The following is a 22,616-nucleotide window of genomic DNA, read 5'->3' as shown; positions in this document are numbered from 1 at the left end:
AGTGGGGGGGGGGGAGGGAGAGGGCTCCCCCCTGTTCCCCACTGCTACCCCCCGCTCCACCACGCCTCCCAAATCTTTTCACCCGAGTAGTGAAGTACTCGAAAATCGCGGTGCTCGATCGAGTAATTACTCGAAACGAGTACGTTCGCTCATCTCTAGTTCTGACACGAATCAGGTTTTTATGCTTTAACAGCCATTGTTCCCTGGTCTGCCCAATGAACACAGGGAACCCACGATTTTAGGCGTGTTAAAGCATAAAAACCTTATACTTACCTTTTTTTCTGTTGATGTTGTGCAGCGGGGGTCATCTCCCTACAGGCTTTCAGCTTCCTCCGACGAGCCAGAACAGTGGCAGACGGACGGAGCAGAGAGCGGTCATTTTGACCCCTCCAGCTCTGCTTAAAGAAGCTGCAAAAGATGCCCGATGGAGGGGACATGCCTGGCGGAACGTGTTGGGCCTCCCTTACACAAGCGTTTTTTACGGCATTCAGCGTTGCGCTTTCAGTGCAGCGCTAAACACTGTCAGAGGCTTCCATTGTTTTTAATGGAGTCCCTTACACAGTCGTTCGATCGTGGCTAAAAGCCGGCGTCGGCGCGTTCACGTGTGAGGGAGCCTTTAGGGTACGTTCACACCTGCAGGTTTTGTTCAGGTGTTTTAATGCAGTTTTTGAAGCCAAAAGCCGGTGAGGGTTATAAAAGGGGGGAAAGAATAAAGGACGGGTAAAACGTCCCCTTTTGTCTGGATCCACTCCTGCTTTGGGCTTCAAAAATGGCATCAAACAACCGGCCTATGTGAAGAGGTGTTATAGTGTGACAGCAGCAGGTCAGCCGAGGGAAAAAGACGTACTTCATAACATAACAGACTGTATCCCTATACGGGACTAATATGGAGCGCTGCTACTTGTAATCAGAGCTGACAGGAAACCTTCCCTGCTCTGACTGACTGCCTAGTTTCCCGCCCGCATATTAACACATTCTGCCGCAGTTCTCCAGCGCGGCCGATTCACCCAATCAGCTGGCTGGAATCGGCACATGTGACTACACAGCGTGCACGCGGATTGCCTGCAGCAGCCGTGTGCACTACACAGTACAGTTAAGCAGCCGTGTACTACACACTCCACTTAAGCAGCACGGGGTTAGGTTTAGGGTTAGGGTTAACTAAACCTAACCCTAACCCCAACCCTAAACCTAACCCTAAACACTAATCCTAAACCTTAACCCTAAAGCTTAACCCTAACCCCAACCCTAACCCTAAACCTAACCGTAAACCTAACCCTAAACCTAACCCTAAACCCTAACCCCGTGCTGCTTAAGTGGAGTGTGTAGTACACGGCTGCTTAACTGTACTGTGTAGTGCACACGGCTGCTGCAGGCAATCCGCGTGCACGCTGTGTAGTCACATGTGCCGATTCCAGCCAGCTGATTGGGTGAATCGGCCGCGCTGGAGAACTGCGGCAGAATGTGTTAATATGCTTCCCGCCCTCACGTGGTGGGCGGGGCTAAGCGCTGACTGACAGGTTTCCCGCCCTCACACGGTGGGCGGGGCAGAGCGCAGAGCCCGCGCTTTTCTCTTCGTCGTTCTCCTGTCAGCCGCGGCCGCTGATGGCGGCTCCCTGTAGTCCCGGCTGTTAATCACTCTTCTGCAGGTTGTGAGTCTGTAATCAGGTTACAGAGTAATTATAATTAGCCGGTAGTTGCAGACACCGAGAGCGAAGCTGGTAATGACGGCTCACGGTAGACCCCGGCAGCCGCTCCCCGCTGGGCTGTGTGCCTAGTTATCATGAGGGGGCAGTAACTCATTCAGTGCCAGATAGAATGTAGCACTTCTGCCCTGTCACATTTTGGGTCTTCAGATCTATAAAGTTGGTGAAATGTATATTTGCTGCTGTAATATGGGGGTTTCCAATAGGGAGGAAGCCCATGTCTATGAATGGTGTTGCAAAACTAGAATAGGGGCCTCCACAGTGGCGAGAGTGAGTAAAAATGTGTAATTATGAAACCAATGGTTCTCTTCACATTTGCGCCATGTCCTTTCTGCGGGTTTTTTTTTGGTCTTTTTAAATCTCCCACGCTTCTCTATGGATCGCATCGCACATACTTGTGATTTACGTGCGATGCAATGCATTTATAATGTTAGAAAGTCCTATTGACTCGAGCGCTTAAAAATCGTGTGAGAAAATCGTGAGTGGCAGCCATGTTTCAGTGGGAAAAAGCAGCGCTGATGCTCAAATATCGGAGGAAAAATTTTGATTTGGCTGTGATTTTAATTTTATTTTTTTTACCCCTCACGATTTCGTGATCACCGGTGTGAAGGAGCCCCAAGGCCGCCTACACACGAGCGGGCCTTATTCCGCATGTGGGTGCTGACCCTGACAGCAGCCAACGTCCGCACGTACCTGTCTTTTTATTATTTTATCTGTACTGCGAATGGATTTAAAAAAAAAAAAAAAGTTAACTTTTCCGGTCCTGCCGCCAGATAAGGACGTGGAATCTGCAACCTTTCCGCAATGTCAGTTGCCGCGGGTTGGATGGCTGCCGTTGACTTCAATAGAAGCTGTTCATGCGGAATCCGCACTAAAATAGAACATATTGCAATATTTTATTTTTTTCTCCACCCCATGGCATGTAACAAACTGTATTTGCTGTAGATCCGCAGTGTGAATTCCACAATGCAAATCCGTTCGTGTGCAGGCGGGCTAAAACATTGGAGAACTGCGCCAAATTCAGTGAGCTAGACGGGTCGGGTTCACAACTGCGTTGGAACCTCCAGTCGCAGATCAGCGCGAAATATCAGAAGACAAAATGCTGCGTGCAGCACTGTTCCCTCAGAAGATGGACCATTCAGCCAGGAGATTCCCCTCTCCCACTCTCTGAATGGAGTAGGAAAACGGACCCACACCCAGCCTAAGGGCTAATGCCCACAAATGGATTTATGCCGCGTTCCTTGCGGCGTAAATCTGTGGCGGAGTGACGCAGTTATTAGGTTCTAATAGGTCAGTCCTCACATGGGATTCTGCCGCAGATTTACGCTGCGGGAAAAAAAATAGCAGCATGTTCTATTTTTCCGTGGTGGGAGGTCTCCATTAATGTAGTATTAATAGTATTATAGTATAGGACTTATTTGTTTATTCCTGCGGCGTAAAACCACGGGCGTATCCCACTCCGCCGTGGGCATGAGCCCTAAAGGCTATGGGGTTCCCTGTTCTGTTGGCATTTCGAAATGGCAACCCTTGGCCGAATGGAACCATGCTATAATGGCACTGAATGGACACCACTGACTACACTGCGGTCGTGTTTGGTTGCTGTCTTGACATTTTGCTAGATTTGACAGGATGAAACCGCGCTGCATGCTGTCATTTTATCCTGTGTGTTGTGTGTTTTTCTTTTTTTTTTTTAAGCAGAAGTCGGCGATGCTGATGTGAACGAACCAGAAGACACTTTACTATTCCCTATGTCACCTCAGGGCTGGCACGCATGACCCTTATATTGTGCTGCGCAGAAATGCCATATGTGTGTTTTTTTTATTTATTTTTTAATTCCCATGTTTCCCTATGGAGCCTCCCTTTGATCGCGGTGCTAAGCACAAACGTACGGTTTTCGTACGATGCATTTTTAACATTTAGAAAGTACTATTGACTTTCGTGCTAATAAAATTGCAAACGGCAGTAATGTTTTTACAGGAAAAAGCAGCGCTGCCGCTCAAAAATCACAGGAGAAAGATCCAAACTTTTTTGACGTGAGACGTTTTTTACAAAAAAAAACACCTTGTGTCCGCGGGGACATAGCATGACGGCGAGCTCGATACTGGGCTGAGTTTCATGACAGTGTGAAATTACCCTAAGCATATGATAATTTTAATGCACCAATTTTTTATTTTTTTCCCCCCACAACTCAAGTCTGTAATTGCCCTCTGTGATACCTGCTGATCAATGTGGCACCTTCCTTTTTGACATGCAACATAAAAATAAGGCCTTAAAAATATTTATAAAGCCGTGTTTACACAGCTGATAGCGAGTCGAGCCCAGGATTCTAGGGTGCGACCTGCATCGCTTCGAACACAAACCTTGTGTCCGTGTTCTGTGCAGTGTGCGGGAGACGGCACATCTGCATGTTCTATTCTTGTGTGAGACTCGCGCTGAATCAGGACCGCTTGCGATTGTTACATTTTGCAACTTCGCTGCAAGAGAGATATCTCCCATGTAAAGAGAACCATTAACAAAGGGATCTATTAATGCAACGCGTGAGAATATCGGCCATGTAATTACGGCCATAGGGGGAATTCGTACGGGCAAAAAAAATCGTGCAAATTTTGTGCGCTGTGAGTTTTACAAAATTCATATGAAAATACAACCCATTATTTGCAAGTGTAATTTTTCTCGCAGTGATGCTGTGAGATGGGAAAAAAATCGCAACGTTTTATTTTCTTGCAGGTCTCGCACGAGAATAGAACATGCAGATGTGCAGTCTCTCAAGTGCCGCAGGCACACGGACGAGGTGTCTGTGTGCTATGTGATGCAAGTCGCACCTGAGAATGTTGCTGCAACTTGCTGTCGCTTGTGTGAATGCACTCTTAGACAAGCTTGGAATGGGCAGAAACGAACCTGTGCTGCATTTTTCTGCAACGAACTTTGCGTTTTTGCAAGGGTTGTATTTTTTTGCGTGTGCATGACGTTCGCGCAAAAGAGCAACGCAAGTATACTCCCATTGATTTCAATGGGCAATTAAATTAGTTTAATCTGTCCTGTGTTCATGCGCAATAGATACAAAATTAGAACATGATACATATTTTTTCGTGCAAACGAAATGCTCACGCATAAGGCCTTGTTCACACGGGCGACAAAGTAGCGCTACTACAATGCTACAAATCGCATGTATGTGAAGCCCATAGTTTCTTACGGGTAACTTCACACATGTGATGTGTTGTAGCATGCAACGACCTGACACACAAACCTCGCGGGTCCGGCGATATATCTGCCACTCATGGGCTATAAAACCTCATGTTTTCCTATGGAGCCACCTTCTCTGTTGCATCGCATGAAAATGCAATTTTTCTGTGGTGCGATGCAACTTTGACAGTAGGGAATCCTACTGTCAAAGCTCTAATCTAAGCCCTAACTGCAGGGGGGAAAAAAACCACATGCATCACTTTTAGAAGTGCTGTCAGGTCCCGTCACTGTTCCTCTTCATGGTCTTCTGGCCAGGGATTAAAAAATCCCCGCCTCCTGGAAGCGCTGACTGTGATTGGCTGACCCTTAGCCAATCACAGCCAGCACTCGATGAACCAACCACAGCCATTCATCAAGCGCTGGCTATGATTGGCTAAGCTTCAGCTAATCACAGCCAGCCCTTCCAGGAGGTGGGGATTTTTTAATCCCTGTCCAGAAGAGAAGACGATGACCAGTGCCGGGGTTCGAGAAGAGACTGCGGCGGAACCCTGTACAGCGCTTCTAGGTGATGTATACTTTTTAAAAAAAATTTTCTTCAACTATGGCTGATTTTCGGAGTAGGGCTAATATTTCAACCCCCACCCCTGAAAATCCTTGCATGTGGTGCTACAAAATGGCGGTATTGCCGTGAGAAGACTCAGCGTTATCGCACGGACTAGTGATGTGATATGGCTGTGATTTTTCTCGCGGCGGTGCCGTGTCGCCCGTGTAAACGAGGCCTAATGCTCATGAATCAACTCATTTAAATCAGTGGCTTCTCTTCTGCATATTGCGTGTGCAAATTTTTAATGCTGCAGCAAGTCTATTTATGCTGCAGACCTAAACCCTTGAAATACAAGGGTTAACTTCTGCAGCAGATCTGCAAGACAAATGTGGCCAAATCCGTACAATTTAGGTGCAGGTTTGGTCACCGCGGTTTTCTAGCATAATTGCTGCAAATTTATTGTTGCAGAAAGCACGCAGCGAACATAACACGTGTGAAGATGGCCCAATACATAGTAGTCTTTGGGGTCATACTGTACCTTGATATACCTTGTAGCACGTTCCATTTGAGACTATGTTTTAGGGGAGTAGATCTTCATAATTAGGTGTGGTAGAGAGACGCACAAAGCTAATGGTTCTCTTGCAAACAGCTCTGGGTTGTGTATAAGGCCTGAAGGAACCAAAGCAGGATTTGCAAACTCTCTAATATAGACTTGCATATTTTAATTAGGCCTAAGCACTAGGTGATTGCTTATCTTACTGCCTTATGTAGACTGTAATCCCGTGTGCAAAGAAACCTGATGATACCGCATTACCGATCCGCAGTATGCATCCATGTCACAATGCAAACTGGGCCTAATTGAGATGGCTGTATTGTTGCCACATTTTGGCATTTGTATAACATCTGCAAGTGCCAGTTCAACTGCAAGTCTAACGACTCAATCTAAATTTGGACCATTAGACCCAAGATCTGGCTAGGATTTTCAGCTGTAATGTGAATACTAAGCTGCAGCTGCATTACTGTCGCTTGAATGAGGCCTAGTGACCCGAGTTGCATGATTTATGTGACTTTTGGTGCCTGTGAAACTGTGGCTGTCAAGAGTTGCAATTGACTGCAACATCTGTTCAATTTGACACTGACAGTCACATCCTGTGATGGTCTATGCTTTCTAATGATGACTTAGAGAAGTAAAGTTTGCACACAAATGGCTAAGAATGGGTCTTGAGACTCTTGTATTACTTTGCACAGGTAGCCCTAGTCTTAGACAGTGCAGAGTAATATACATAACAGATGTGTCTGCATTTGGTGAATGTCTCATATCTGATTTTTCTGCTGCTTTGCAGGTTACTCACAATGTCTGAAGAGAGGTCTGCTAAGCTCAAGCTAAAGAGGAAGAAATGTGTAACCACAGCTCGGGTTGGACAAGAGGGGGAGGTCAGACTACAGCCCTCATCAGTGCTAAGCTTGTGAGTTGCCACAATGATACTATTTTTTTTCTTTTTCTATGCACAAACGTAGTAGCAGAAACTATAAACAGGATGCATGGATGTATACATCAATTTTACTAATACCATGAATGTTGTTGTTTTTTTCCAGCTAAACACTAAAATAGTGACATGCTTAAAGTGTTCAAAGTTGGCATTTGTTAGCACCCAATGAGTCCAGATGTACCGGAATGTTTTAACTGCTCAAAAAAAGTGCCATATAGGTTTTAGCATGGTTTGTTGTCCAGAATACTCTATATTGTAGATAATATAAACTAAAGGTTTATGTTTTTCTTACTTTGTAAATGACTTCACTATGCAAAGCCCATCCATCAGCAAATGCTGTTTGCAAATAGCTTGACACAGAAGTAATGCCCATCATCATGAGGAGGGAATTAAGGGCCATTTACATGTAATGATTGTCGTGCAAAATCTGTTTAAACAAAAATGTGTGATAATTGGTTACCGAAAAATATTTGTTGTGGACATTGATAATAATATAGAAATCTAATTGAGCTAAAGGTCTGTTACATCAGCCTCAAAGGTTCCAAGATGAAATTGCGCTGCATGAAGAACTATTTTGTCCTTTTAAACACTGGCTGAATGGACCCCATTATAGTTGTTATAGTCAACTGGGTCTGTTTGATACCGTCATATGACTGTTCAATGTTTGACCACTGGGTTTCATTTTCCTGCTCCCATAATGGAGCAGGAGAATGGAACCCATAGCGCTCGTTTGAAAGAGCCCCATGGGGATCCTTCCAGCTGCAATCTAGTTTTTAAAAAGAAAATGTTGTTAAGTAGAATCTCCATTTTTCATCCACTGAAATGTTTCTAGATACATTGACTTGTGAGGAATTCTTTAATATATACATATAAAGGACATGACAAAGCAAGGAGTCTGTAGGGCAGCATATGGTGTTCCTTCGGTGCTGTATTACATGGTTTCTGTACTATGGGGTCTGTGATCTAACCAAATGCATGAGCCCCAGCTGTCTGTGATTGGCAGAACTGGCTAATAAGGAATCCAAATTTCCTATGGCTGCTTTTCTGATGCTCTTATCAGAATGCTGGCATGTTTTATTATCTGAATGGAGTGCTCAAGCAGTCATGGAGTTTTCATTTCCCTGCAGTGACACTAATGGAGAGGTATTACACAGTGTCAAGTGAAATCAATCAGATATCCATGGAATACACTGAGCAGAGTCCTACAGAGGGAGAGCTGTTGTTTATAGTTACTCTTTGCTCTCATTTATAGAGGAAAGGCCCTGAGTTGGAGTCTCCCCAATAATGCATCCATGTGTCCTCCATTTTGTCTGAAGTAGATATTCCCTTTTAATTAATTTCTATGGGTTGTGGCAGTTGCACTGTAAAAGTTTTGTGCAGCTCAGGCTTGCCGTAGTTTATGAGAAAAAGGGAAAGCTTTGTTGATTTACTATCCTGTCTTCTCAAATATGATATATTCTGTGCATCTACTCTGCTGTAAATTGTGTGTTTTGTTTTTTTTTGTTTTTTTCCCCACTTAGTTTCAACTTTTAAAATTAATGTACCTGCTGAGGTTACTTTGACTGTTCCTATGCAAATCTATGCCTTCTGGCAAATCAGCACTGGTTGTAGATTTTACTAGTTGCCTTTTAAATCATGTGTTACATACTTTCATAAGGTAAGTTTCAGAATCTAGCACCTGTTTGCATTTTGTGACAGACCACATTGAACATATGGATGTAGTGAATCCCTTCACGAGTGTCATTGGAGAAGGTCAGTAAGTAAAGCATAAGGAGGTCAGAAGTGGATACTTGTTTTGGGAACTGTCTTCACAAGACTGAACATCATGATGTAACAGAAAAATATACTTTGGGAACATATTTTCTTGGCTGGACCTTATTTTAGTTCTATCAACAAAGATCTTTTTATGTAATCTATGTAATTACTCTAATAAAAGGGCTCTATTGCCTTCAGCTTTTTTTCCCCCTCAAGACGACTCCACTTCACACAGACATTCTACATTTATTAAATAAACTAAATAGCCGCTTTATTGGAGACGCCTATCTAATAGCACGTTTGATCTCCTTTGGCCTTCAGAGCCATAGCAATTCATTGTGGCATAGATTCCTCTAGTTGTTGAAATCATTCTGCAGGAAGATTGGCCCATGTGGGACAGGAGAGCTGCTTGTAGTTGCTTCAGATTACATGGAGGTCCTGACATACTCTGAATGGCCTGATCTGACTTGTACCAGAGATGCTGCAAAGGATTGATATCTGGGGACTCCGGAAATCTCGATCCATCGGATCAGGTGATGTTTATCCACTGCTCACTGATCCAATTTTTGTGTTCTTTTGCCCACTGGAGTCTTGCCTTTCTGTTTTTCTTAAGGCCTATTTAGACACAACGATTATCGCTCAAAAGACATCTTGTAATGTAAACGTGTAAATCATCGTTGTGTGCATTTACACGGCAAGATGATTGCACAAAATTCGCTCAAACGACAGTTTGAGCTTTCACTTTGCATAGGTGTGTTAATGAAGGCTCATGTATGCAGAAGACAAGCTGGGCCGCTTGTCTTCTGTATACAGCGGTTTTCTTCTCGGAGCGCTTAGCTGGCATACAGCTGAGCGCTCCGAGCGGGTTATGCAGAAGACAGATGGACCGCTGTCTTCTGCATACTCCTGCTGTGTTCACGGAGCGCACAGCTGGTATACAGCGGAGCGCACAGCTGGTATACAGCGGAGCGCACAGCTGGTATACAGCGGAGCGCACAGCTGGTATACAGCGGAGCGCACAGCTGGTATACAGCGGAGCGCACAGCTGGTATACAGCGGAGCGCACAGCTGGTATACAGCGGAGCGCACAGCTGGTATACAGCGGAGCGCTCCAAGCGGGGTATGCAGAACACAGCCGGAGTGCTGTGTTCGTCATACTCCGGCTGTGTTTTCCGAGTGGGATACCAGCTGAAACAATAGTATCAGCGGTATCCCGCTGTGAACGGCACTGATAAGGCTCAACGTTCTCTTTCAGCTTGCTGAAAGACAACGAGGAACGACTCGTTAATGAAAACTGCAAGATGTCCGTGCAGTTAGACCCAACGACTCTTGCTCAAAAGACGCTTTAGAAAGAAGTAGCTCTAGAACTGGTTTCCTGCAGTTTTTTTTTAAGCTTGTGGATTAACGACATGAAAATTTTTGAAAAAAACAAAAAACAAACAATGCTAAAGCATTCTGTATTTGGTAGCAAAGAAAATGCCATGGACCCAGAAAACTCACCAAAAATGGGAGGGGAGGGGAGGGCGAATACCAGATACAAATTTTGTAGAGTGTTTCATAACTTTCTGGGGTCCCAGGCTTAAATCCCTATCAAGTCAACTTCAGACCTGCAAGGCAGCAGTGCTAAGCCAATGCACCTGTGCTTTCTGCTCAAAGCAAAGACACTATGTTTTGGCGTTCTCTCTCTTTTTTTTTTTTTTTTTGCTTAAAATCGTAATGGGTCGATCGACTGTAGCAAAAATCGTTCTGAATTTATCACCCGGCTGATCACAACATGCAACAGTAGTAGTTGGCTCCTCCTAGTGGCAGCTGTATGCACCCAGAATGTTATATGTTAAGAGTGCGTTCATACTTGGTGGATTTTGGTGCAGATCTGCACCATTTAGTACAGGTTTTGATGTGGCTACGCAGAAGATTTCACCCCTTCAATTGAATAGTGAAATCTGTGGATCCACTTCAAAATCCACAGCGAGCAGTGTGGATTTTTCTGCTGAGAATAACTCACACCAAATTTACTTTGTGTGGACACACCCTAAATCTGTCTTTGCAGCAGGGCTCCATGTTTAAAGGGAACCTGTCAGGTACTGATTTTAGTGGCTTGTCACTTATGGGGTAATGTGCAGTGGCTTTTAGGAACTTGCAGCTTCTGCTTTTTACAGAGTTGTGCCCATTACAAAAACAGTGGTAACAAAAAAAATGTCTTGCATAAATTAACCCTTTTGGAATTTTTTTACATTTTTGGATGGTCACAAAAACATGATCACATTTACAGGTACTGTACTTGCCAAAAAATGCTTGGTGTTATGTATGGCTATTTTTTGGGGGTAGGTGGCAGATTTTATTTGAAACATGCAGACAGGTATGATATAATTTATTAAGTAAAACTACTTGCCTGATAGCTTGTACAATTTCTTGTCAGGGCAGGGGGTAGTATGCACTGTTTTTCTACAAATACATGTAGTATATCCCCAACATAGTCTTATTTTGTTCATACTAACAAAATCTGTGCTATACTGCTTGTGCTAATAAATTGCTTTATTTGATCTCTTTTAGGAGACAGGACTTCACAGGTTCCTGGTTTGATGAAATTGAATTAACTCCTGCTCAACAAATATGGAAGCAGGTTCTGAGCAGTGTGTATCCAGACTTGAGCAGTATGGGCTGCGGAGCTGTGCCTGGTCTGCCAGATGTCAACCTCAAGGTGCAGTAGATTGAAGATGTTAATGAACAGTGTAATGTTGCCACTTGCTTCTAATTTCTTTCTTACCTAAGGGTTAACTTCACACAGGCGAGAAAATCACTTGAGATTTGTGCATTGCGAGACATATGAGCGATGTTTTCCTGCATGGCACCGTAATACAGGAAACAAATTGTGGCATGTTATCTCTCTACATGCTCTCACATCGCACCACCCATTGTTTTCAATGGGGCTGGTGGCAGCATTGCACCACGTGCTAGATATTCGCAATGTGAGGTCTCCCATTGAAAACAATGGGAGAAACTCTGCAATCCTCTGCCACACCTGATTGCTACATCCCTAAAGTGATGCAAGGTTGTTCTCACATAAAACCGCCTTGCATCCACTGGGAATTCATATGGTGGGGAGCGCAATATGGGGTCGTGATTCACAGCCCCATATCGCACTCACCCATGTGAAGTTAGTCTTGGGGTGCGTTCAAACGTGCAATTTTTGAAGCCCAAACCAGGAATGGATCCAAAAAAAGAAGTCCTTTATTTTTTCTTTCCTTTTATGAACATCCCCTAATACTACTATCAATTACCACATACAAAACTGCACATGTGAATGCACCCTGGATGTTCCTGACATGATTGTGTCTTTGCTGTTGTAAAATTGTGCCTTGCTACATTTTTTTCCCTTTATTCAGTTCTATTAATTAGGTCATCAGTGTTACTTGACCAAACACCATGACCGCTTAGAAAAATGGGTGTCCAGGCAATATTATGGAATAGTGTTGTCCAATAAAGTGCTTTCCTTTTTGTTGCTGTTTTTGTCTTTGCAATTTCGTAGCTTACAAAAATTGCAGTCCCCCTGACTTTTTTAAACACATCTAAGACTTATTACTTTTAATTTTTTTAATATTTAGTCATTCTTAACTAAAACCAAGATCCTCAGTACCTCACTGTAGTATTCGGCTTTGTACTTTTCTTCTTAATGCCCAAGAGAGAGGTTTGCTCAATCTTAAAAATCAGTGTGAATAGTGACTTGTGTGAAATTAGGGAGGTGTGTTTTTTTTTTAAAGCTGTTTTTCAACGATTTGTACATACATAGCCCCTCTGATGTATTTTCAAACCTCGTGTGTACATGCATATAGTGTTAGGATATGATCGAATGGGTTGTATTTGCTGCAAATAATTTGTAGCAGCAAAATTCACATCTAATAGTGTGTGCTTTGCAAAGGGTTAAATCCATAGCAGACAGTTGATATACTGCAGATTTAAAATCCACATCATATGTCAATTCTGTGTGGAATTTTTCTGTACCATGTGGCTGAGAATTTAAAAATTTCAGCCTCATGGCTTGTACTGTAAATGCTGCTAGTTTTCCATGTGAAAAATCCACAGCATTTACAACCTGTTTGACCATACTCTTACAGCCGGTCATAACTGGATGTATACTGCTGATCTGCAACGTCACACATCCTTGATTTGATGCAGAAGGATTTTAGAAGTTCTATAGAGCATCTTAAAGTAGTATTCCCATCTCGTCCTTTCATGGTTGAGATGGGTATACCTGTGTCTGTGATCTGACCACCACAGCTGATTCCGCAACTTTTATTGAACGGGACTTAGGGAAACTGTGTAGCACAGCAGGCTATGCTGTTTCCATAACTCCCATTCAATTTAGTGCTATTAGTAATGGTGAATCATTTCAAAATTCCAGAAAAGAGTTTAGGGCCCATAACAATAATGCTGGTACACTCCACTGAATTTTAATATATAAATCTGAAATTTTGATTTGGCTCACTGGGCTGAGAAGCTGGCGAAAGGCATAGCTATTTACCATAACGATGAGATGCTGTTTAGAAGTAGTAATTCACTGTACCCCATGCGCCTGATCGATTTTAACAAGATATGTCCTCCATTGGGGGTTGTAGACAACCCTACCTCGTGACTCAATCGCCCAGAATGTTTTAACTGCTTTTTATCACAGATATGTTTTATTGATTACAGAAAGTAAAGTGCAGAACCAATTAATGGTTAATGTATATTTTTAGCGGTCCATGCATATTTTTCAAAGAACAATCAAAGGAAAGTATGAAAGCCTTTGCTGTTTATGGGTGTGTAGATAATCCCTTTGGGTTCTTTAATCATTTTTTTTCTTGGTTGATGTGTGCACCTGTACTAGTCTCGTTTTTTTTCCCTGACTTGTAAAGTTCATTGTAGATAATGTGTGACTCTTTCCCAAAAATATATTTTTGTTCAGAGATGTCCACTTAGCATGAACATAAGAATCAGTTTGAGTACAGTAACAGTAGTACTGTAGGTATGCCTCAAGGCCAATTTTTTTCAGCCAGAAGTTAGGTAACCGCTCATATTAATTTTAATTGAGATTTTAAGAGGTTCTGGCCTGGACATTATCCATTATGATCACAGCTTGTACTCCAAGCTGTAGTCTCTTGACATTTGGAAGTCATAGTATCAGGTCTTAAAGTAAGATATGTGAGGTTTGTGTTCAAAAGCACCATACAATGCAAGAGATACTGTAGTATATATGGATTTATTTTAAAATCCTGTCAAATATTAAACAGGTCATTTTATTATGTGCCACGGCCGCCTTCCCTTCTTAGAATGTATTGTACGTCTTACAATAAAAGTTTTTTTAAACCTTTCGGATTACAGCACACCTCGTCAAAAGAAATTTATCTTGCGACATCCCTGCAAAAAAAAAAAAAAAATTTCCTCTGTCATGTTCTTTTTGCCACTATCCACTTGCTGTGGCATCCCTGGGAGTCTCTCGTGACACACGGTTTGGAATCACTGGACTATAATACCATATCTTTCGGACTGTAAGATGCACCCCTGGTGTAGACCGCAAACAATAGAAAAATATATTTTATGTTAATTGAAACTTCCCTAGTGGTCTAAGAAAGCAGATGGGTCAACATTACTAACTTTTCTGGTCTAGGATAGGCCTCCTTTCTTGGTATTCTAGGGTAGGTGAGGGGGTTACTAACCAACAGCCTGCTTCTGTTAAACTCACTGCGCCCTTATTTTTTAACCAATGAAAACAATTGCAATGGATTATAGATTAACTCATTAGATTTAGCTATCCACATAAAGGTTTCATCTGTGATGTGATCCCTTCATATTACTCAGCAGTGTCTGCTAGTCCTGCTGCATTGTATTTGCTCTGGGTTTCTCAGCCGGGGGCTCCATTTGGAGCTTCCGGCACCAAAGCCTAGACAAAATAGTGCAGCGTGAAAAAAAATTTGCTAGCATGCCAGAAGCTAGATAGACCCCAGTCAATGGGGTCTGTGTAGTACTGCTAGTGTCCAGGATGTGTTGGATCCAGTAGTTCTGGTATTTTCGTGGTATGGCTCCAAGGACTAGGCTAACGAAATAGTAGTGGGGAATAAAAGGGAGGAATGTGTCATTAGAAAATGACCTATTGTATAAATCACATACTTGTGTTAAAGGGGTTGTCTCGCGAAATGAAGTGGGGTTATACACTTCTGTATGGCCATATTAATGCACTTTGTAATATACATCGTGCATTAAATATGAGCCATACAGAAGTTATTCACTTACCTGCTCCGTTGCTAGCGTCCTCGTCTCCATGGTTCCGTCTAAATTCGCTGGCAGCTTGCTTTTTTAGACGCGCTTGCGCAGTCCGGTCTCCTCCTTTCAGCACGAGCCGCTTCAGTGTGCTCCCCGCTACAGCTCTTCTGCGCATGCGCAGACGAGCTGTCACTGCTCGGGAGCGCGCTGGAGCGGCCATTCTGTACCATCCTCTGTTAGAGGAAGGTGCAGAGCCGCCCAGCTGTCCCGCCGTCCTGGTAAGTGATGGGCCAGGGGGGGCTGTCGTCGCTGCGCCGGGGGGGGGGAGGGGGGGCTGTCGTCGCTGCGCCGGGGGGGGCTGTCGTCGCTGCGCCGGGGGGCTGTCGTCGCTGCGCCGGGGGGGGGGGGGGGGGGGGGCTGCGCCGGTTACCTGCTGCCTGGCGGTGGGTGACTGGTTGGCCGTGTTCACTCCAGGGGTCCCGTCGGCGGCTGCGTGGCGTCTGGTTGTCAGGGAGACACAGCTGGTAGCGTCTCGGGAGCGCGCACGTCGGGCTACAGCAAGCGAAGGGAAAAGAGCTGGCAGCCATCTTGGGAAAATTTTTATAAGTTGCTGAAACGCTGGAACGGTAAGTACAAACCAGCTAGAAAAGTCATTTACAGGGGGGCTTAGTAATGTATGCTTAATTAGGGGGACTGGGCAAAAAAAAAAAATTCACTCCTGCCTCGAGACATCTCCTTTAAAACATATTTTTACTAGAGTTGAGCGAACATGCTCGTTTGAGTATTAGCATACTCGATGGTGCTCGTTACTTGAGCGAGTACCACGCATTGTTCGACCCCCCCCCCCCCCCCCTTCCCCCTCTCCGTATTACCACTTCCTGCTGTAACGTGCCAGCGTGCGCACGTCCACAGTAGTATGTGGCTGGCTGGCAGAGGAAAAAAAAAAAGCAAGCTCGGAACCGGTGGGTGAATTGCAAAAATGCTCTGGTCTCCCATTGACTTCAATGGGGTTTGTTACTCGAATAGAGCTCTCGAATATTACGAAAAGCTCAACTTGAATAACAAGCACCCGAGCATTTTGGTGCTCTCTCATCTCTAATTTATACAAAAGCTTCGGTGACTTTCTTCTTAACCTTTGACCATAATCTGTATTTAAAAAAAAAAAAATCTTAAAATCCTGCATTTTTTTTACTCGAACCACAGAGCCATCCTGAAAGATCCTTTAGACCTTTTGTCCTCACTGCTGCCCCAGAACCTGCAGATAGGTGATCATCTCTCCTGCAGGTCCTTCTGGCTTCTTCTCCTGCTGGCAGGCTTTTTATCAGCATTCTACAAGATCACTAAGGTAGCGATCAGGACCTTCTGGCACTGCCAAACTCTCCTCTCATCAGACTATAAGCTGCACACACTTTTTAACAGATTTTTTTTTTTTAGCTAAAAAGTGCGTCTAATAGTCCAAAAAATGCAGTACGTCTTTTAAGCCCTACTGTAGCCATTGTATGGGAGCACAGGTAGTGTGTGTCCAACAAAACTGCATGTAACATTGGCTCTAACTTCATACAAAAGTACATTTGATAATTATCTGTATTTCCTACTGCTGTTTTGGTTCAGCTATTTGTAGTAGAAAATAAAATCTAAGACAAAATGTCACCTTTATTAGACATTCCTGTAGTGATGAATAAAAAGCAGTATGTTACAGGTCACTCGCAGTACAGGGATCAATAGGCATCAGATTAGATTGTACTGATGTATTTAGTACGTCTGTGCAGAGGTTTTTACTTTGCGGATGACGAGCATACTCTGAGCCGAATTATTACTTGAACAGATTGTACAGCTTTTCTATTGAAAAACCTGCATTACTTAAACTGGCAGTGTCATTTTTTTCCGTTCTGGCTACAGTCGATTGCATATAAAGTCTGTTTCCCAAAATACTGTAGTTAAATAACAATTTATATGGTACTAAATGCTCTCCAGCTGTATTGGCACAAACGCAAATTTTGCAGAGTTGCCCTATGTCAGGAAATGCACCCTTTTATTTCATTTTACTTCAGCGATTCAAGTAATGTCTTTTAAGTATTTTTACGGTTACTATGGCTACAGGACTTTTATTTAAAAAGCACTGCCTCAGTTCTGTTGGGTGGGATACAGAATACTCGTAGAGAAATGAAAGTTACCATCTGTTGAATAATGCTGTCAAATAGAACTTTTGCCATTCTACAGTAACTCAAAGTCTTTGTGTTCTTGGACTGCAGACAGGCCTAAGCATTTATTTATTCAAGTGAAGGGATTTTTACGTTGTTACTTTTATAAAAATTACATTCTGAACAATCGAAATTTCAGATATTTTCCACTTAAAACCCATTTTAATTTTCTTTTGCAAATAATTCTTTATAAATGCTTACTTTTTTTCGGCATTATCTGATATAGGTTAGTGATATATAATGTAGTTAGCGTTCAAATACTACCCAGGCATAGATCGTCTGGCTGCTAGTGATATAATTTAATGCTTGTCTTACACATTAGATTACATTCAGCTGAACTAGCTGATCCAATGTGTCTGAGTACAAACCTACAGTCCTTTTGATATCAGAGAAGTATGAAGGATTAAAGGCAGTTGGCCAGGATGGAAAGTTATCCTCTATTTACTGGATAGGGGATGCTTTTCATCAATGGTGGTCCAACCACTTGGACATTGACCGATCACGAAAATGTAGGTCCTAAAGCTCTCCGAATGAATGGAGTGGTGGTCGATTATGCACGCTGCTGCTCTATTTGTTTCAATGGGTCTGTTGGAGATAGTCTAGCGCTTGAAGTTGGATTCCGCACTGCAGTTCCAAAGCAATCTACAATACAATGCTTGTGGACAGGATTTTGAAAAGTGGAAAAACACGAATGCTGAAGACTTGAAAATCTGCAGCATGCTCGTTTTTTCTTGAAAAGTTGTGGATTTCACTCATTCAATGTGTAGGCTAAAATCTGTAGTGAATATGAGCATAATCCTTGGATGATCGCTCGCTTTTCAATAAAGTTGTACTTTTGTGATAGTGTTCTAACTAGAAAAAGTGCAAATCCCTTGCACATTTCCATCACCTGACCAGCAGCACTACTCTATCTACAGGCCGCCGGGTATCAGGTGAAGGAAGCGCTGACAGGCGAAGACTTCGGAGGTGAGCACTATGTCTTCTGAAATTAGCATTTCCTCCCCATGTAAACCTACCCTAAGGGTGCGCTCACAAGTGCTAATTTTGTGCAGATATCACCCTTTAACTGAATCCAAATTAAAATGGAGCAATCTGCAGATCCACACCAAAATCTACGACAGAATCCACAGCAAATCAGCTATGTGTGACATATCGGTAGTAACCAATATTGAGAGGTCATTTTAAAAAATATGTTTGGGGCAGTTCTGTGGCTATCTGACTATTTTGCTTGTAGCTATAGTTTTCACCACCTTATTTCAAGTTAAAAAGTAGAATTGAATTTAAAAAAAGTGGGAGAACAACTTTTATAACTCGTTTTGGCATTTAAAAAACGATGCGACGATCATGATGTTGTTAAGACCCAGCCATAGGTCTTATTGTTTGGCTGCTCTCCTCTTTAAATTAGGGCCGAGTGTCCACGGGCCACTTGTCATAGCGTGATAAGCAGCGATAAATCGCACACGTGACACGGTTTCCATAGGAAAACTATGGAAAGCACAGACCAATATACACGAGCGGAAAACCGCTCTTGATTTTCCGCTCTCGCCTAAAAATCGCGGCTTGCCACGATTCTCAGCGATAAACCTATCATTAAGATAGGTTCATCGCGGAAAATCGCGGTGACATTAGTGATCTCCGTGGTGGAATATCGCTTACGATATTCCGTCCTGCCCATGGACACTTGGCCAAAAGGAGATTATATATAGGGGATTAAACTTGTTAATGCCCTGATAGGCACTCCTAGCAGCAAGAAGACCCTATGTAAAGAAGGAAGAGGGGTTGCTGCTGATTTCTCTGTAATCTGCTCCATCTGTATAACTGTAAGCACAGTTGCGGCTGCAAACTGTCTGAATTCTCTCCAAAAGTCTACTCCGATCAGCATTACAAATCATTCTTTAAAGTCTCGTTTATAATGTTATCCTCCATGTGTACAAAGAAAGTAAAGGAAGGCACTATATGGTAGATGTGAAGATGAATGCTTGGAATTATTTTTGCTTATGTTAAAATTTTCTTTTTTTATGAACAAGCCAAACTGGTGATTTACTACATGTAAACATCTTTTTTTGTCATTGGCACAGAAATGACTGGCCTCCCAATGTAAAATTGCAATTAATGTCGTAAAGAAATGGTTTTTATCCTATTGAAAAAAAACTGTGTAACACTTTATATAATTGTTCTCAATCAGCATCATAATTGCATCGCAAGTCAGCTGCCAAAATTGTAGTATATAAATCCGCCCTAGTTATGTCATCTGTATATGATGTATTTTTGTGCCTTTCTTCACTCTTATTTCATTATTTGTGTAATTTGTGTCCCTTAATTATTAAATATTTAAAAAATATATTTTAGATGAACAAGAAGGAAAAGGAGATGTTTAAGACTGAAGTCTTTAAAGTTGGAGACATGAGCTTTGAATGGTTTCCATTGCCTACAGCCCTTACTATGGATAATGCAAAAAAGCCTTGTGCTCCAGACATTGAAGCCAGTCAACAGACTATTGAGCCCATTCTGAAACCTTCATCTGATGCTCTTCCACAAAATGTTCAGCAAAGCAAATCTACAATGCTGCTAACCAAGCAAGTAAAGATTCCAGTCTGTAGTAAGGATTACAAAAGTAATACCAGGGACATACCCACACCTCAAAATAGTTCCACAAAGAATGTCATGCCTGCGATGTCACAAAAAAGTACTATAGAAAATGCCACTAAACCACGGACATCAGTAAAATGTTTTTCAAAGAATGTCAAGGAACCACAGATATGTAAGGGCTCATCTAAGGTTGCTAAGGAGCCACAGACTTTACAAAAAGGTTCCACAAGACTTTCCAAGGAGCAGCAAACCTCACAAAAATCAAATGTTAGTTTATGGGCCACAGTAACGTCTTTAAAAAGTAACAAAACAATACGGGACCCTAAAGGAACAGTAGAGCCTGAAGCAGAAGAAAAGTCTAGTGATGTCATAATGATAGATGCCACAAAAGAGACCTCCGAGATCAGTAGCGGAGGGAATAGAGTAAAGGAGAGCGTCGAAAAATCAGCAGATGCCACAAGCTCATTGGACAACTGTCCCATATGTTTGATGCAGTTTCCAAAGCAGTGAGTACAATGTACAGCTATATAACTTTTTTCTTTTTTTTTTCTCCATAGTCCTTAAAAATCTAGCCTCATTCTGACACACGGTAAATTAAGATAATTTAAATACAGATTATATATATGAATACTAAGTATGTATTTTCTTCCTCAACAGGTTTTCACAGCTTGATATGGACAGCCATCTGGCTCAGTGCTTGTCAGAAACAACTGTTGATGTAGTATGGTAATTTAACAATGTGGACTAAACAAATGCTTAAGTAGAATGTAGTTGATGGACCCTTTCAAGAAGTCTATACACAATCTCATGTGCTTTCTTGTGTTTTTTTTTTTTTTTTGCATATATACTTGTTTCAAAGCAAGGTACAGTCAGGTACCCATTTTTGTATCATGAAAACATTGGGTGCACTTAACCAGTTGTATATCTCCTATAGAATTGTATGGAGAGGCCAAATGCACACCAACCTACCTCTCCATTGTCCGTGGTAGAGGTCCCTGTGGTTGGACACACACCAGCCTAACAAACATAATATGTTAATGGATGAAATGGCACTTTAAAAATTACAACTCTTCCTTTGCTGTATATTTTGCATATCATGCAATACAAAGCATTATTGCTGTCTATAAAAGAATGATTTAAACAGTAAACACACTTATCATTTCTTTACCATAATAAACTGCTGTCTTGCTTAGAAGAAATAAGTGTGAGAGTCGATCCACATAAATGTATGCCAATAATGAAATCCATGAATTGTTTATTCTTAGGGCTACACTGAATACTGCCAGCTTTGGTACCTTCATCAGTTAGGACCTGTTACTGCATCCATTGCATTAATGCATTACATCACAATGTGGCCTATAATGTACCAGTGCAAAGAAAAATGTTCCCACATCAACCAACCACATTCAGCTTCTCTTATCTGTTGCGTTAACTCCTTTTGATGATATATATTGCTTTTATTACCCCAGGTTTCCAGCAGTGCAATCTCTCCTTCAGCATTAGCTATGGGCTCTGTTTTTGGTAGTGACGTTTCTATACTTTATAACTATTCAAATAGACCATGCTCTAAACACTTGGCAATAATTGGAGCTTAGGCGCTTTTCACATAATGTTTCTCTCGGTCTTGGGTTTCTGTCTTGCATACAGAAATGGCATGTAGACTGAAACTTGGAAAGAACCATTGCCTTTTAATGTAAGACCACTTGAGTCTAATTTTCGCAAGGTTTCCACCCCTGTCACTCTTTTTAGGAGGATAGTGAAGCACAGCGGATGATGCTTCAGACAGGACATTGAACCATGAACTTTACATAGTCAAATGGAAATGAAAGTTTTAACTCCAGCTTGTGTTTGACCGGGTTTCTGTTGTTTTTGGAGGACAAAATAGTGTAGTTGACCGCACTATTCTGTCCTCTCAAAAATAATGGAAACTAAAGTTTGCAATTTGGTCTCCATTTGACTAACTAAAGTCAATGGTTCTGTTCAAGGCTTTATCTAAATACCATTTTTGGTAAATCACATTGGAACCCTGGGACAGAAACGGTAAACGTAACCTGACTCTAAAGTCTGCTCTGTTTGGCTCCCGGTGATTGCAAGGTATTTCTCTACACAAATAGGGAGAGACCTGTCGGTCTAATTAGGGAGCAGAAACGTCCTGAAATTGGCACGTAACACTGGATGTAACCCAAATTCTGAAACTATATTCTCTTTAACCCAATAAGGACCATACGCTGTTAATTTACTGGCCGCTAATAGGAAATATACTTTGCAGGATTAAAACTCCTGCAATTTAGCAGAAGCCGGTCAGGTTCTCGGCTGTCAGACACAGCCAAGGAGCTGAAGGGAAAGACAGAATAGGTTTTTTAACCACTTCTGCCTTCTCTTTTACAGGCTATATAGCGCTCAGTAAGCGCTTTGCAGAGAATGTAGGAAGCGGCACTGATGATTCCTGCACAGGACCTAGTGATAGCGTGATTGTCAGCGACCCCTGGCATGTTAGAGCTGCAGACCAGCTCTGACAGTGACTACTGTCACACTAGGGGGCATGTTTTCTCCTCTAACTTCTATGAATCCTCCAGTTACAATAAAAAAATGTGGGAAAAAATTATGAATGTTCCCCAGAGGTCTTCTATGACATCACGGGGAAATGGATGCTTAAAAAAAATTGCAGGACTAAGTTTAAAAAAATTACAGAATAAAATAAAAATGTTTGGAAAAAAAAAAACTACCCAACGCCAACCAAGACCGTCGCCATATTGCCTTGTAATCCGAAATTATATATCAAAACGTCTGAAAAAGGCAAACCTATTCCTAAACTTTATTTGAACTATTTAAATTTGGAATTCATTTTTTTTTTAAATGACTTATCTTATTTTTTTACCTCTACAAAAAAAATCAGTAAAAAAATAGCCCC

General features: G+C 42.2%; 1 protein-coding gene across 1 annotated transcript; it reads left to right on the top strand.

The window, feature by feature from the left end:
* Nucleotides 1–1,607: 1,607 nt before the first annotated feature.
* FAAP20 (FA core complex associated protein 20) lies at nucleotides 1,608–21,124 on the top strand. The gene is made up of 5 exons (XM_066572703.1): nucleotides 1,608–1,665; nucleotides 6,774–6,896; nucleotides 11,229–11,376; nucleotides 19,466–20,211; nucleotides 20,363–21,124. The coding sequence occupies exons 2-5, from the start codon at nucleotides 6,784–6,786 to the stop codon at nucleotides 20,433–20,435; spliced, it is 1,080 nt and encodes a 359-aa protein (XP_066428800.1). The 5' UTR covers nucleotides 1,608–1,665; nucleotides 6,774–6,783; the 3' UTR covers nucleotides 20,436–21,124.
* The last annotated feature ends 1,492 nt before the right edge of the window (nucleotides 21,125–22,616 follow it).

The sequence above is a fragment of the Eleutherodactylus coqui genome, chromosome 6 (assembly GCF_035609145.1).
Source record: "Eleutherodactylus coqui strain aEleCoq1 chromosome 6, aEleCoq1.hap1, whole genome shotgun sequence".
Lineage (NCBI taxonomy): Eukaryota > Metazoa > Chordata > Amphibia > Anura > Eleutherodactylidae > Eleutherodactylus > Eleutherodactylus coqui.
Note: the sequence above shows the minus strand (reverse complement) of the source record. Positions and strands in the feature narration are given on the sequence as shown.

Coding starts and splice junctions, on each gene's coding strand:
- FAAP20 (XM_066572703.1), top strand. CDS start 6,784: ATGTCTGAAGAGAGGTCTGCTAAGCTCAAGCTAAAGAGGAAGAAATGT. Junction 11,377..19,465: donor TGCCAGATGTCAACCTCAAG/GTGCAGTAGATT, acceptor AATATATTTTAG/ATGAACAAGAAGGAAAAGGA. Junction 20,212..20,362: donor TTGATGCAGTTTCCAAAGCA/GTGAGTACAATG, acceptor CTTCCTCAACAG/GTTTTCACAGCTTGATATGG.